Source organism: Aquarana catesbeiana, linkage group LG02 (genome assembly GCF_042186555.1).
Source record: "Aquarana catesbeiana isolate 2022-GZ linkage group LG02, ASM4218655v1, whole genome shotgun sequence".
NCBI classification, from domain to species: Eukaryota; Metazoa; Chordata; class Amphibia; order Anura; family Ranidae; genus Aquarana; species Aquarana catesbeiana.
The window spans coordinates 574,431,339-574,447,078 of NC_133325.1; the positions used below are offsets into that span (position 1 = coordinate 574,431,339).

At 42.7% G+C, this 15,740-nt stretch overlaps 1 protein-coding gene and 1 long non-coding RNA gene across 4 annotated transcripts in view; one reads left to right on the plus strand and one right to left on the minus strand.

The window, feature by feature from the left end:
- Positions 1-15,740, plus strand: part of DCAF6 (DDB1 and CUL4 associated factor 6) — a 264,140-nt gene that overhangs the window by 208,827 nt on the left and 39,573 nt on the right. For all 3 annotated transcript variants that reach the window (XM_073616111.1, XM_073616112.1, XM_073616113.1), the window contains 2 exons: positions 2,719-2,807; positions 8,209-8,314. In XM_073616111.1, the coding sequence (XP_073472212.1) occupies positions 2,719-2,807; positions 8,209-8,314 (195 nt within the window). The remainder of the gene's footprint in view (positions 1-2,718; positions 2,808-8,208; positions 8,315-15,740) is intronic.
- LOC141128682 (uncharacterized) overlaps positions 8,679-15,740 on the minus strand; it is an 85,300-nt gene continuing 78,238 nt past the window's right edge. Inside the window, exon 5 of the long non-coding RNA XR_012241720.1 lies at positions 8,679-9,469. This is a non-coding gene — a long non-coding RNA (uncharacterized lncRNA). The remainder of the gene's footprint in view (positions 9,470-15,740) is intronic.

Below are 15,740 nucleotides of genomic sequence, written 5' to 3' on the forward strand. Positions count from 1 at the left end.
TGCAATACTCCCACAATACTCTGCAATACTCCCACAATACTCTGCAATACTCCCACAATACTCTGCAATACCCCGCAATACTGTGCAATACTCTGCAATACCCCGCAATACTGTGCAATACCCCGCAATACTGTGCAATACCCCGCAGTACTCTGCAATACCCCGCAGTACTCTGCAATACCCCGCAGTACTCTGCAGTACCCCGCAATACTCTGCAGTACACTGCAATACCCCGCAGTACTCTGCAATACCCCGCAGTACTCTGCAATACCCCGCAGTACTCTGCAATACCCCGCAGTACTCTGCAATACCCCGCAGTACTCTGCAATACCCCACAATACTCTGCAATACCCCGCAGTACTCTGCAATACCCCGCAATACTCTGCCGTACCCAGCCATACTCTGCAATACTCGGTGATACCCAGCCATACCCAGTCATACTTGCCGATACCCTGCAATACTCTGCAATACCCCGCCATACTCTGCAATACCCCGCCATACCCTGCAATACCTCGCCATACCCTGCAATACTCAGCCATGCTCGGCCGTACTCGGCCTCTGTTTGTGGCCAGGCTGTGGAAGTCTCACACGTGGTATCGCCGTACTCAGGAGGAGTAGGAGAATCTATTTTGGGGTGTCATTTTTGGTATGTACATGCTATGTGTTAGAAATATTGTATAAATGGACAACTTTGTGTTAAAAAAAAATGCGTTTTAACCACTTCCCGCCCGCCGGCTGTCATACAACGTCCTTGACTTTGTGCGGGGATATCTGAATGATGGGTGCAGCTACAGGCATCATTCAGATATCAGCTTTTTCAGCTGGCGATTCCCTACACCATAAGAATGATCATAGTGGCTGTTCCACTGCTTGATCATTCATACGGGAGGCGAGAGGGGGTGTCCCCCCCCTCCCGCCGCCCTCCGGTGCTTCTACCGACTCACCGCTACGATGGAAGCCAGGATCTTTTTTTTTTTTTTTAATTTCAGGCTTCCCAGCCTAGAGGTGAGATGTGGGGTCTTATTGACCCCCATATCTCACTGTAAAGAGGACCTGTCATGCCATATTCCTATTACAAGGGATGTTTACATTCCTTGTAATAGGAATAAAAGTGGTCAAAATTTTTTTTGGGGGGAAAAAAGCATCAAACTAAAATAAATAAAGTAAAATGAACAATAAAAAAAAAAAAAAAAAAAAAAAGTTAAAGCGCCCCTGTTTCCGTGTGCTCGCATGCAGAAGCGAACGCATACGTAAGTCCCGCCCACATATGACAACGGTGTTCAAACCACACATGTGAGGTATCGGTGCGATCGGTAGAGCGAGAGAAATAATTTTGGCCCTAGACCTCCTCTGTAACTCAAAACATGTAACCAGTAAAAAATTTTAAAGCGTCGCCTATGGGGATTTTTGAGTAGCTAAGTTTGGCGCCATTCCACAAGCGCGTGCAATTTTGATAGGCGATATGTTGGGTATCTTTTTACTCTGCCTAACTTCATCTTTCACATTATGCAAAAACATTGGGCTAACTTTACTGTTTTGGTTTTTTTAAAGCACAAAACTTTTTTTTTTCCAAAAAAAAGGCGTTAAAAAAATTGCTGCGCAAATACCGTGCGAGATAAAAAGTTGCAATGACCACCATTGTATTCTCTAGGGTCTTTGCTAAAAAAAACATATATAATGTTTTGGGGTTCTATGTAATTTTCTAGCTAATAAATGATGATTTTTACATATAGGAGAAATGTCAGAATTGGCCTGGGCACTCCAGAACGCCTAAAGGTGCTCCGTGCATGTTGAGCCTCTGTATGTGGCCACGCTGTGTAAAAGTCTCACACATGTGGTATCACCGAACTCGGGAGTAATAGCAGAATGTGTTTTGGGGTGTAATTTGTGGTATGCATATACGGTGTGTGAGAAATTAACTGCTAACATGACAATTTTGTGAAAAAAAAAAAAGTAAAAAAAAAAAACTTGATTTTGAAAAGAATTGTGGGAAAAAATGACAACTTCAAAAAACTCACCATGCATCTTTCTAAATACCTTGGAATGTGTTCTTTCCAAAAAGGGGTCATTTGGGGGGTATTTGTACTTTTCTGGCATGTTAGGGTCTCAAGAAATGAGATAGGCCGTCAGTACTTCAGATGTGACCAATTTTCAGATATTGGCACCATAGCTTTTGGACTCTATAACTTTCACAAAGACCAAATAATATCCACCGATTTGGGTTATTTTTACCAAAGATATGTAGCGGTATAAATTTTGGCCCAAATATATATGAAGAAAAATTACTAATTTGCAAAATTTTATAACAGAAATGAAGAAAAATGCATTTTTTTTACAGATTTTTCGGTCTTTTTTCTTTTATATAGATACAATGTTGCATGACTGAGTAATTGTTATTCAAAATGTGAGAGCACCAAAAGCTGAAAATTGGTCTGGTTATTAAGGGGGTTTAAGTGCCCAGTGGTCAAGTGGTTAAAGAGGCTTCTTAGGGATTTAATGCAGGTTTCATCTAAGAGTATGATGTTAAATAAATTATTTTCCCCCCAATTATTGAAAACATGAAATCTGTCAAGTATCAGTTCATTTCAAGCAGTTACAGTATAAGGCTGAATTAAGACACCACATGCTGTTAAATAAGTGAAATGATTTGCTTGGCATTAATTATGTAAAACTATTGGGTGTTGTGTCTGCAACCTCTAACTAAAATTCTGGATACAGTTTTAGCATCATCTGGAATAGACTACAATATCAAGATATGGTCACCACTTGAAGAAGACAAATCTTTCAACTGGGCACTGGCTGAAGAGGTAAGACAAGTCATTTAGGGCTGCTTCACAGCAGAACACGGTCCACAGTCTCTGCAGTGCAATTCTGCAGCCCCTTCACTTGAATAGGCTGCAAAGCACACCAGAACGCAGAAAAAATGGTGCATGCACTACTTTGGCTAAAACGCCACACCAAATTACCTGGTACTGTGGTACCATGCCATCTGGTGTCTGCAAATGCGTTGTGTTTTTACGATCTGCGTTTGGAGTGCCATTGACAATGTACTCACACCCATAGGAGATTGCAATAGAAGTGCATGTTGAATGCAGTGCAGGAAACAATCACAGAACACACATTTCTCACACCGCGTTCTGGTATGAACCGGCCCTTAGAGTTCTTTATACTAAATTAATCTTAAGCTCCTAGCAGGGTTAGCGATACAATGTAGAAACATATAGGTAATTTTAAACAGGCTGATTATACTGAAAGTGATAGCTCTTTCCTGCTCCCCTCTGCCTCAAATACTGTACATTCCTATTGGCCCGGGGAGGAAGGGGGGGAGCCCATCATCATCATCAATCCTCATCTGTAGCGGTGTGGAATTGGGCAAGCTCCATCGCTAGTCAGAATGGCCCAGTGTTTAAGTATACAGAAAGTTTGCACTTTATTCCTGCTAGCAGCTTTATATTGTTTTTTTTTTTTGTTTTTTATCCGACAAACTTTTATTGGAAAATAAAAGACAAGTACAGAGGTAAGAAAAACAATATTGATTCAATTGTCTCTAACACATGAAATTACAATCAACACTCAGGAAGGATATAAGATACAGAACATCCATGGGTATAAAACAAAGAGATTGGCTCAGAGGTGTTCAATGTTCCTGAATAATGACAGTGGATAAGCAAAGTACAATGCCTTTAATGAGGCTAATCAATTTGCTACCGCTTCTTCTCCTGTACAAGTAAATGCTGCATCCAGCCAACAATCCCATATTTTGTGGTATTTGGCGGGGCATTTTCTGTGCTTATATATAACTTGTTTATAGGGTAAGGACTGGTTAACAACCAGTCACTCAATGTAGGTGGGAGGTCTGGAGCCATACTCTTGCTATCATTAATCTGGCCGCAAACAGTGTCTCCTGTAGGAAAGTGTGTTGATGATGATTGCTTACTTGACCAGGGAGTATTCCCAGTAAACACTGCTTGGGGCATAGGGTCAAGGGTGAGCCCATGCGATCATGCAGGAACCGCACAATCTGTGTCCACTAGCCTTGAATGATCGGGCACGTCCATAATATGTGGTAAAACGTGCCCCCAAACTCTCCACATCTAGGACAAGAGGAGTCCTGGTTTTGTTTATATTTAGATAAGTGGATAGGAGTAAAATAGGATTGGAGAAGTATATATATATATATATCTGCGTGCGTCTGTCAGATAACTTTGGGGAGACCAGTTTACAAGATGCAAGGGCATCTTCCCACTCCTCGTCCTCCAGCTCCCCCATGTCCCCCTCCCACTTTGTTTTGAGTTGGAGGGTCAGTTCTGCTGCTGTAGGTTGGAGAAGGCAACTGTAAAATGCGGATATTAACTTTTTGTGATCAGTTCCCTGGGAGATTTCCTATGGATATAGTGGAGTTGTATCAGGGATAGAGTCCCCGAACTGGGTACGCAATGCGTGGCAAAGCTGAAGGAATCGGAAGAGCATAAAATTAGGCAAATTAAATGATGATTTGGAATCCTGAAAGGACAACTCCATTTCTATCAAATATTTAAAAGAGAAATACAACCCCACAGGCAATCCACAGTTTTGTATCGGGGATTGTAAGTAGTTCTGGGAGATTAGGGTTGTCCCATAGTGGTGTGTGGGCATGAGTACTTGTAGTTTTTGTAACGTGATGTCTGATATTTTAGAATGGTGATAGACCATACACCAGGGGCTCGTGTGCATGCTAAAGCTAAGTAACGGTCTTTATCAAGATAAAAGAAATGGGAGAGCTGGGCAGCCATCTAGTAGGAGTGGAGATCGGGCAGAGCAGTACCTCCCTATATCTGTAGGGTATTTAAGGGCCCGCCAGGAGAGTTTGTCTAGAGTGTCCCCAGACAAAAGAATTGAGGATGGAGTCCATTGATTTGAATATGCCAAGTGGTAAATAAACAAGAGTGCCAAAATATGTAAAGTTTAGGCAGCAGTATCGTCTTTACCAGATTAATATGCCCCATAACCCTCTAGGGGGTGTCAAGATCAGATTTGAGTTTTCAATTTGAGCATTGTGTATAGGGGTTCCACATTAAGTCTGGCGTATTCTGAAGTGGACCGACTGACCTGAACACCCAGATATTTCATATGACTTGTGCGTAGTAATGGTAAGTTGACTTTGTGGGCAGTGGGGGGTCCAATGTCTAATGGGAGAATCTGAGATTTATCCCAGTTGATCTGTAGACCAGAAAATTCTCTGAGTTGTTTGATAAGGCCCAAGGCCGCTGTCAAGGAACTGCCCGCATCCTCCAGAGCTTTATATTGTTTTACGTAAGGAAGTAACTTTACCATCCCCCTACCAGTTGTTGTAGTAAAGCGGCCACTGGAGGGAGTTTTTTCTGGCAGGCCATTCAAAATGGCCCTTTTGTGTACCCAAGCACATAAAATTCCACTGCTCTTGCAGTCCTTAGAGCATAGACAGAAGGCAGAGAGCTGATCTGATCAACTCTGTGCCTTGTGTTCACTGTGATGGTCAATCAGTGCTCATAAATGTAAACATGTAAGTACTGTTTACATTGGCAAGCCTGTCCCTCCCCCTCACAATTAAGTCAGTCCTCTAGGCTGCAGCAGAGAGGGCTGCAATTCAATATTTATTTTTTATTCCCACTGACCCCCAGTGTTGTGGGATTGTTTTGTGAGGGAATTAAAGTGCCAATAAAAAAAACAATAGTGGGGGGTAGTGGTTTTAAAATGTCACTTGCCACCAATGATTTTGGGATTGTTTTGGAGGGGGTTACATTTCCAATGATGGAGGGTGGGGGGTTTAAAATGCCACTAACAACCAATGATTGTGGGTTTGTTTTGGTATGGTTTAAAAGTGTTTCATGTTTATTCATGTCATCTAGCCATTGTACACAATGTAATTTAATCCTTCTGGGAACTTTTTCCCAATAATGAAAGCTTTGCATTTGGCTTCAGTGGGTGACTTTTAAAAGTTAAATGCACCTTAAACACCTCAATACCAGCATGTTTCTTTATTTCCCCCAAAAAGTTATAAATAAAAACCCATACCCCTCCACTTTCCAAAAAGGGGTCATTTTGGGAGTGTTTGTTTATAAAAAAAATAAAAATGCCAATATATTACAAAGTAAGGGAAACATTTATTCCCAAAATGTTTAGTATTTTTTACTATCATATAGCAAAAAAATGTGGTTATTAAATGCTACCAAAAGAAAACTCTTTTTGTCTCAAAAATTGGTCTAAAATATATTGGGGTGCACTATATGACTGAGAATCAGTTACACTATCAGTACTGGAAACTGGCCTAGAAAAGAAGGAAGGTGTAGCATGCTGTTTTTTTTTTTTTTTTTAATCCGCTGTGGTGCAAAAACCTAAAACGGAAGAACCATCAAGTGTACAAAAAAAGTGCATGTGAAACACACACAAAAAGTGCACTTAAGGGTGTGCTTTCTTCCACCCCCCCTAACCCCCCCCCCCCCCCCCCCCGAAGGGGTAGGACCTCTCCCTGAACCCCCAGGGCGCAAGGCTCCTGACAGGGACATAGGGTTCCAACGATCTGCCTAGCCAAAAGGCCTGGCAGACCCCGTTCTTCCAGATCAGCTGAAGCCGACCATCGAATACTTGGTCAAGGGGTTCTCCCGAAGAGAGACTCCCTAGGGCAGTGATGGCAAACCTTGGCACCCCAGATGTTTTGGAACTACATTCTCCATGATGCTCATGCACTCTGCAGTGTAGTTGAGCCTCATGGGAAATGTAGTTCCAAAACATCTGGGGTGCCAAGGTTTGCCATCACTGCCCTAGGGACATCAGGGCAAGTCTAAGGACTCACTTCCTTCATCCTAGTGAGAAAAAAACACACAAAAAGTAAAAGTGACAGTGGAGGGAAAATAAATAAAATAAATAAGTGGCCGTGCAATAGTGCACTGGTGAACGGGCCCTAAGGCCTGGAAAACAAAAATTGCCCTGACTTAGCCAAAAGGCCCAGTGCAGAAGAAAAACTTTAGTGACTGTGACCATGTGCCTGTTCACACAGTGGGGTCCCACACCCAAGTTTTAATAAGAGCACCCCTAGAGCAACCACTCCCAGGGGGCACAGACACAGTGGACTCTTTGCCTTCCCAGCCCATGGCCAGACAAGGTAGATCCACGCAAATCAGGAGTTACTGGGCTCTTCCAGTTTTCCCCGGGGGATTACTCTCGTGCCCCAACTGCTTGTGGGCTCCCCAATTTCTGTACTAGCCTTCCAAGCCCCCATCACTCCAGCAGAGGCACATAGACAGCCACTTCAGCTCATATAAAGCCAGAATGACAGCACAGCATCCCTACTGGGTGACTAATGAGAACAGATACTTCAAAGGCCAGTGCTGGTGAGGTAGTCAAAACTAAAACTCAAGGCAAAACTTTTTTTTTTTTTTTTTTTCTGAAGTAAGGGGGGTTTTAATACCTGACTTTTTTGCCATCTGTGTTCCCAGTGGGGAGATTTCCCTCCACTTCCCGTGCCATAGCCGAAATAGGAAGTGAAAGGAAATCCCTTGTCACCAGAACTAGTGCCCCCGATAGAACATTTCCCCTGTATTCTTCTTCTGGTGAGATGATGGCAAACAGGGCAAATAAGGAGGGGTGATCTCCCTAATGGGGGAATAGACACCAATAAAAACCTGACAGGTGTTCTAATCCCTCTCCATTCTGTCCAAAAGTAAAAAAAGGTTGACCTTTAGGTATACTTCAGGAATAATTCAAAAGCTTGAATAGGCAAAATGGACTAAGGTACAGTTCTTCAGTACCCAAAGTACAGGTGAGCACCTGTGCGCAGCATAAGTTGTTATTGTAGATCGCAAGAACTCCTTAGTTTTGATTGAACATGTGTTTAGAGCACATCAACTCAAAATATTTGTTTTGATTGTGTGCCACTCCATGCCAAAATTAACCTGGACTTCATATTTTTTTTTTATTGATGATGCAGTCCTCATTCATTAAAATATCTTGTACTGTAAGGCCCTTACCCAAAGGAGTGTTACTTGAATGCCTGTATTATTAAACATATGCTTGTGCACTATGTACTCCAGGGTAGCCTTGTCTTTCATATGCTAATGCCCACTGGAAGAATGACAGTCCAACATCCCACCATTAGTTTCTTCTTTATAATCTTTCACCATTTTTCATTGGTTCCTTATTGTAGTCCCATTATTTCTGTTTAATATTTTGTAACTTCTGGCGTTATTTCAGATTATGTCAAGGAATGAATTGATGCTGGAAGAAACACGCAACACCATCACAGTGCCTGCCTCTTTTATGCTACGAATGTTGGCATCACTTAATCATATCAGAGCAGGTAAGACGCACAGAATGTTAAATATTGGAGTGTAAGCTTCTGGGCTGCTATTCTCAATTTTACTTCAGTGCCCAATGAGCCACTAATCTTAACCCTGCTATGTTTTGCTTGTGCCTATCTAGCAAGGTTACTCTGTGGTATAAGCAAGGAAGCTGAGATTTCTGCAGTGTGTAAATGTGCTTTTACTATACAAAGATGCTGTACATACAAAACTATTACAATTTTAGGAATACAATACAAGACTGACAGATATCTAAAACAAGCAAAATGCCTAGCACAGCCTATGGTCTATAACAGGGATATGCAATTAGCGGACCTCCAGCTGTTGCAAAACTACAAGTCCCATCATGCTCTGCCTCTGGTTGTCATGCTTGTGGTTGTCAGAGTCTTGCTATGCCTCATGGGACTTTTAGTTCTGCAACAGCTGGAGGTCCGCTAATTGCATATCCCTGGTCTATAATATTACAAATACACTTAAAAATTACTTATCTTCTGTTACTGTATGTTCGTGATCTCCATTGCAACAAAGCTTCTTGGACACAAGGCTCTGTTCTTGTATCACGAGTGGCGGTTTCTGATCTTCAAAGCAGCATGATGGTGTGTGTGTCTAAGGCATCATAAGTCCTTTTATATGTCATCTTGTTACAAACTCCATTACCTTAACCGACAAACCTACATCTCAGTACCTTCAGTTTGAAAGGCACTCTCTTACCTGTTTACTGTAGCTATAGAGACAATAGACTCAAACTGCCAAAGGAATACAACGATGTCCCATTGTATCCAACAACATTTGTTTGAGAAAGTCTGTCTCTGTGACACCAGAATGCTATGAGTCTTATAGAAAAATTACTGGTATATTTTATATCAAAGGCAACACATTCCGCCCTTGATTTTTCTCAGACTACACACAGAAAATCACTTCATCACTAAGAAAACTCATTCTAAACATGAATTTTCCTTGAATGCAACACTTCCCACATTTCTGCCATTGAGAAGGTGTTTCAGTCTTTAACTAATTGTTCATTAGAAAGTCCATTCTAAAGTTCTTTAGAAACAAGTCCAGGCTTGTAATACATCAAAGGCCTTGCTCTCCACAGCTCTTGTGATCTTACGTCATTCTTTCCATCATGTCCTATGGATCAAATCGGAGACAGCCTGTGGAGTGGAAAACAAAGCGGATTATCTGATCCTTCTAATAATACATAAACAGTAGATCCAGGCCCTTCAGCTACAATCTGTCCTCTAGATGGCTTCTTGCCTGGATATCTGACTAACACTTTGCCCCCTACCTGTACCCACTTCTGACTTTCCCAAAGAACATCAATAGGGAGGAGAGGAAATATACTGATATTTCCCAGAAGATCACTGCTGTTTATTTTGGAAGGTTTGATGTTATGTAGCCTCACTTTCCACTCTTGCTGAGAAGTATCCACTAACCAGTCAGCGGCCCAGCCACTGTCTTGAAGCTCATCTGCCAATGCAAATGTAACTTCAAACCTTCCTGCCAGATTCCCTCTCATTCCTAGATAGGCTTCAGCTTCAGATACGTCACTCTTGGTTTCTATGTCATGGGAAGCAATAACATGGTATCTGTTAAGCCCTGTTCTTTCAGGAACCTTACATAAATACTGAACTCTGCACTCCAGCTGTGGAATCTGTGCCCCAGCCACTACCATCCTCTCATATTGTGTGCTTTTGGCTATTGGCCTAGAATTTAACAACATGACTGCCTGTGAGGACCCAATCCCACCCCCTTAGTGTATGTGTGGGTGTAAGTTTGCGTATCTGGTCCTTCAATAGCCCGTTGTATCTTTCAATCAACCCAGCTGCCTGTGGAGGGTATGGGATGTGGCACAACCAGTACTCTCCAGAATCTTTGGCCCACTGCTGTACTGTTGATCCGGTGAAGTGTGAGCCGTTATCACTTTGGACTTGATTGGGACAACCATAAGCAACGACAAGTTTCTGGAGCAGTTGAAGCGTTGCGGCTTGATCTGCACTTTTGCAAGGATGAACAAGCATAAGTCCTGAATAGGTGTCCACTGCAGTGCAACAATATCTCAGCCCATTGTTTCCCTGGGGCATGGGACCGATGAAGTCAATCTGCCAGATCTCTGCAGGCCTCTCGCCCCTCTTAATCGACCCGGTGGAGTACTTTTGCAATGGCCATTGTCGCACTTCTCCACACACTGTACAGTTCCCTATTACAGTCTTTATCATGTCCATGGATATAGGCAATCCTCTCTGCTGTGCCCATATATATGTTGCTTTCTGCCCCAAATGTCCAGATTGCTTGTGGGCCCAGTTGGCCAAGTTCCTCAAGACAGGATCAATTGGCACAACTGCCTTCACTTTGGCGATATCATCTGCAACTCTGTTATAGTTCTCAAAGTCTGGGACTAGGGGCACATGTGCATCAACATGCCCCACTTTTATGGTGCGGGAGTGAGCTTCCTTCCAGATGTAGTCCCAGACTTCCTTGCCTCCCCACACCACCTTTCCATGAATCATCCATTCCACATGGGCATCCAAGTTGTCAGTCCTTTAAAAACCGCCCAGCTGTCGGTGTGACATGGGAAGAAGGATCCTCCTGAAGAGTCATCACTACAGCTTTCAACTCTGCATACTGACTGGACCCTCCAATTCTGGTCTCCTGCAGGACTGTGTCGGTACTTGGGTTGTAGGCTGCTGCTGTCCACTTACGGCCAGACGAGGCGACTATGGCTGAACCATCAGTGAACCACACTGACCCTTCATGTCTTCTGACAGAGACTCAAAGAGTGGAGCCTCTTGAATAGGGGATGACTGCAGCACAGGAATTTCTTCTTCTGGCTGGGTGCTGGTAAAAGTAACAAGCCCTCCCAACTGTTTTGGAATGTCTCTAACATCCCCAGCTGCAATACCTCCTCTTTCTTGAAGGTACCACTTCCATTTCATCAGTGTCTGGTTCTGGGCTACAGCTGCCCTAGTGGTCAGTCCATTATCTTTCACCCATCCTGCTATTGGCAATGCAGTATGGATGGTGACTGTGTCCTTTCCTGTAATGGTCTCGACATATTGAAGTGCTGTATAGGCCCCAAACAGGTACTTCTCTAGGGGCGTGTATCTATTCTGTGCCCCTGTCAGTTGTTTGGATCAAAATCCAATGGGTATTGCTCTCAGTCCTTTCTTTTCATTTGGCTGCCACAGACTCCAAAATATGGTACCATTCTGCTCCACTACATCCAGCTGAAATGGTACTCCTTGTCTCACGGGTCCTAATCCCTGATGCTGCAAAATAGCTTCTTTAGCAGCCAGGAATGCAGTCTGCTGCTCTGAATCCCATGAGAACTCAGTCTTTTTCCTGGTGACATTATATATAGGCCTCAGAATCAGTCCAAGATATGGGATGAACGATCTCCAGAACCCCACCGTTCCAATGAACTTCTGTGCCTCCTCTCTGGTAGTAGGGGGCGACAGAGCCTGGATAGTTTGCACAACCGTCTCTGGAATTTTCCTCTGCGGCCCAGTCCACATCATTCCCAGGAATTTCACTTCTGTGGCAGGTCCTTGGACTTTGTCTTTGTTGATAGCCCACCCTCTGTTCTCCATGTGATGTATCAGCAGGTGCAGTGCTTCAGTTACATCTTCTTTTGTTCCAGAGATCATGATGTCATCAATGTAGTGGAACACATTGACTTTCAAACTCAGGGTACTTAAATCTCGGGCAATCAGTCCATGACAAATTGTTGGAGAATGAGCATAGTCTTCAGGACGCACGGTGAAAGTGTACTGGCGGCCATCTCACACCATAGCAAACTTGTCTTGACACTCTGGGTCTATTAAAATCGAAAAGAAAGCATTAGCCAGGTCTATCACAGCATGATATTCTCCTGCATCTTTAGCAATTTTCTCAACAATTGAGATCATATCTGCTAAAGCTGACTTCAATGGAGGTGCCACTTTGTTTAGACCTCTGTAATCCACAATCATTCTATATGTCCCATCAGGTTGCTTTACTGAGAACACCGGAGACGAGAAAGGTCTTACAGCAGGTCTAAGGATCCCTACTCTCAACAGTTCTTGAATAGTCTCCCCAATTTCTTTGTGGCCTCCAGGAAGTCTGTACTGCTTGAGACAGACTGGCTTCTCTGATGGAGGAATGTAGACAGGGGTCCATTTCACATGACCTCTGACCACAGCCTTCACCGCCCTTACCAGATACGCTTTATCAGGATACCCGAATGTGCCTGTACCTCTTTCAGTCTGAATTGAGTGACCTTGAAGTACATCCATCCCAAGAATATTTTCGGGTAACTCTGATGCCAAAACATTTGTCATAAATCCTGATCCCTTGCCAATAGCCAATTTCACCCGTATCCTAACTGCTGGTGTGGTTTGCCCTCCCAAATCTTCTACATCAATTCTCCTTTGTGATAGGAAGGACTTCCTTGCAAAAGTGTAACTTCAGCTCCACTATCAACTAAAGCCATTACATGTGTAGGAGAAGATGACTTCCCCCACCGTACAGTGACAGGTGCATTTGGGCGTCGGTCTCCTGCTGTCACTGCCCTCACGGCTATTACAGGAGACTCACCTTCCCTTCATAAAGGATAATGAACTTCCCAATCCCCTTTTCTGATTCTCTCTAACTCTTCCCCAGGATAAAGGGATTTGGGTTCATGTTCAGTTTTTTTAATTGGTTTGGGGCTAACAGGAGGGGTCTGTTCTGTTTCCTCTAAGTCTAGGCTGATGTTCTCTTCACTAGGAGTAGTGTTTCTAACCCTGACAGTTTTCCCTACTAAATCTTTCCACCTCTTCAGCATTTCTGCAGTAGAAATGCCATCTATCTCATCTTTAGGTACTCCTGCCTTTAATAGGTCCACCCACATTTCTTTCCTAGAAATAACTAGCCTGGTTTTCTCTTCACCTCCTGTCTTCTCTACCCCATTCCCTTTCTTCTGTGTTCTTTTCTGCTTGTATTCTTCCTGTCTGGCCTTGACCTTATCTACTGCCCTGACAGGTTTTGTTTTAGACTCCTCTAGCTCCCCCAACTGGCTTAAAAGGGTTGTGGCTTCATGAATCTTGCTGTTTAATCCCAGGCTTCCCAACAAGGACAATAATGGAGCCCTGAGATTAAATGGCGCAGACTTCATCAGCTTAGAGCGCAGAGCAGACGTAAAGGGTTCCATATCTGGACCCATCCATTCTGGAAACTTATTTGATCCAGTTGTACAACCCATCTCACGTAACCTGGAAATACCCTCTCCTATTGCTTTCCATGAGTAGGTATTTTCCAGGTCAGTAGGACTAGTGTATACTCGGACTATTCCATCACTCACGAGGTCTAACAGTGAAAAATTCACGCTAAACTCTCGGGCTTTTCGCATTGCCTGACGCAATTGTGGATCATGGGTTAACACTCCCATAGTCACGGCTTCCTTACCTGCCAAAACAACACTGTCCGCCCCTTTATCCCATAAGCGTAGGAGCCAGGTCAATAGGGGTTCCCCAGACCTTTGTATTGTTTTGCCAGCTCATGAAGTTAAGTTTGTGTAAACTCCCGTACTTCTTCAAATTCAACATCTATAGGGTTGCGATAATGCACCTCCCCATCTGCCATATCCTCTCTAGCATGTTGCCATTTCCTATGCTTAGTATTGAGAGGTTTGGCATACTTTTTCTTTCGCACTAGCAGATCATCATGCGAAATATCAAACTCTATCTCCTCATCCTCACTATCATTTGAGGAGAGCACATCCTCACAATCCCAATTTTGGGATGTGACAATGGCATGTACCCTGGCTTTACTAACAGGTTTACGGCCCTTCTTTTTCCTTAAGGCATTAATTGATTTGGTCATGAGGGCTGCACACCGCTCTTGTAAATCATCAGCCCGACTATCAGTTGAACGCTCACACTCTGAAGCAACTGCTAGCTGGTCTTTTAATACCTTAACTTCTGCCTCTGCCTTCTCCCTTCTCTGTGATTCGGTGTAAATAGTATTAGGAAAATACCAGCCCACTGTGGACACTGTCCTCTTCTCTTTTTTACTTCAATCCAACCCCTTAAGGCTAAAATCTACAAAATGATCTGAGACTTTATCACCCCAAGTCAGCTTCAAGGGAGAAGCATACTTCACAAATTCTTTAGCAAGAGGCTCCCACTCATTGTCTCTGGCCCAGATAGGTAAGCTGCACACTTCCTTCTGGCCACCAGAACCCTCTGCAGCCTTGCTTTTCCTAAACAGCTTACGAAGCATTTTACCTAGCACAAGCTACACAACACACTACAGAAAAAACAGGTCTGCTTCAATTGAACTATAGCACAGATCCTGGACGAGCCGCCAAATGTTTTGCTTGCGTCTATCTAGCAAGGTTACTCTGTGGTATAAGCAAGCAAGCTGAGATTTCTGCAGTGTGCAAATGTGCTTTTACTATACAAAGGTGCTGTACATACAAAACTATTACAATCTTAGGAATACAATACAAGACTGACAGATATCTATAACAAGCAAAATGCCTAGCACAGCCTATGGTCTATAATATTAAAATACACTTAAAAGTTACTCATCTTCTGTTACTGTATGTTCGTGATCTCCTTTGGCAACAATGCTTCTTGGACACCAGGCACTGTTCTTGTATCATGAGTGGCGGTTTCTGATCTTCAAAGCAGCATGATGGTGTGTGTGTCTAGGGCATCATAAGTCCTTTTATATGTCAGCTTGTTACAAACTCCGTTACCTTAACAACCGACAAACCTACATCTCAGTAGCTTCAGTTTGAAAGGCACTTTTTTACCTGTTTACTGTAGCTATAGAGACAATAGACTCAAACTGCCAAAGGAATACAACAATGTCCCATTGTATCCAACAACATTTGTTTGAGAAAGTCTGTCTCTGTGACACCAGAATGCTATGAGTCTTATAAAAAAAATATATTTTATATCAAACGCAACACATGCTACCAATGAAGTTTGTATTCCCTTTAACCATAGAAGAAATATGCTGTTTTATGAGGTAAATGTAGATAGATCATAGGCATTTTATATTGAATTAAAATCTATAAAGACCCAATCAAACCTTATCATCCATGCATTAAATCCCATTGGAGGATATAATCTAAAATGGATGTATTTAAATGGTAAGAAGTAACAAAAAAAATGTTTTTGCAGATTTCAGTATGTGGTGATCTAATATTTTGTCATCTTGCATATTTTTGGAATAGAAATTATCACCCTTTTGTACCCTTTATGTACAGTTGTGCTCATAAGTTTACATACCCTGGCAAAATTTTATGATTCTTGGCTATTTTTCAGGGAATATGAATAACACAAAAACTTTTATTTCACTCATGGTTAGTGTTTGACTTAAAGTGGAGGTCCACCCTAAAAAAGGAAATGGCATTAAAATTCATATAAGAATTAAAAAAAAAAACATTTGAAAAAA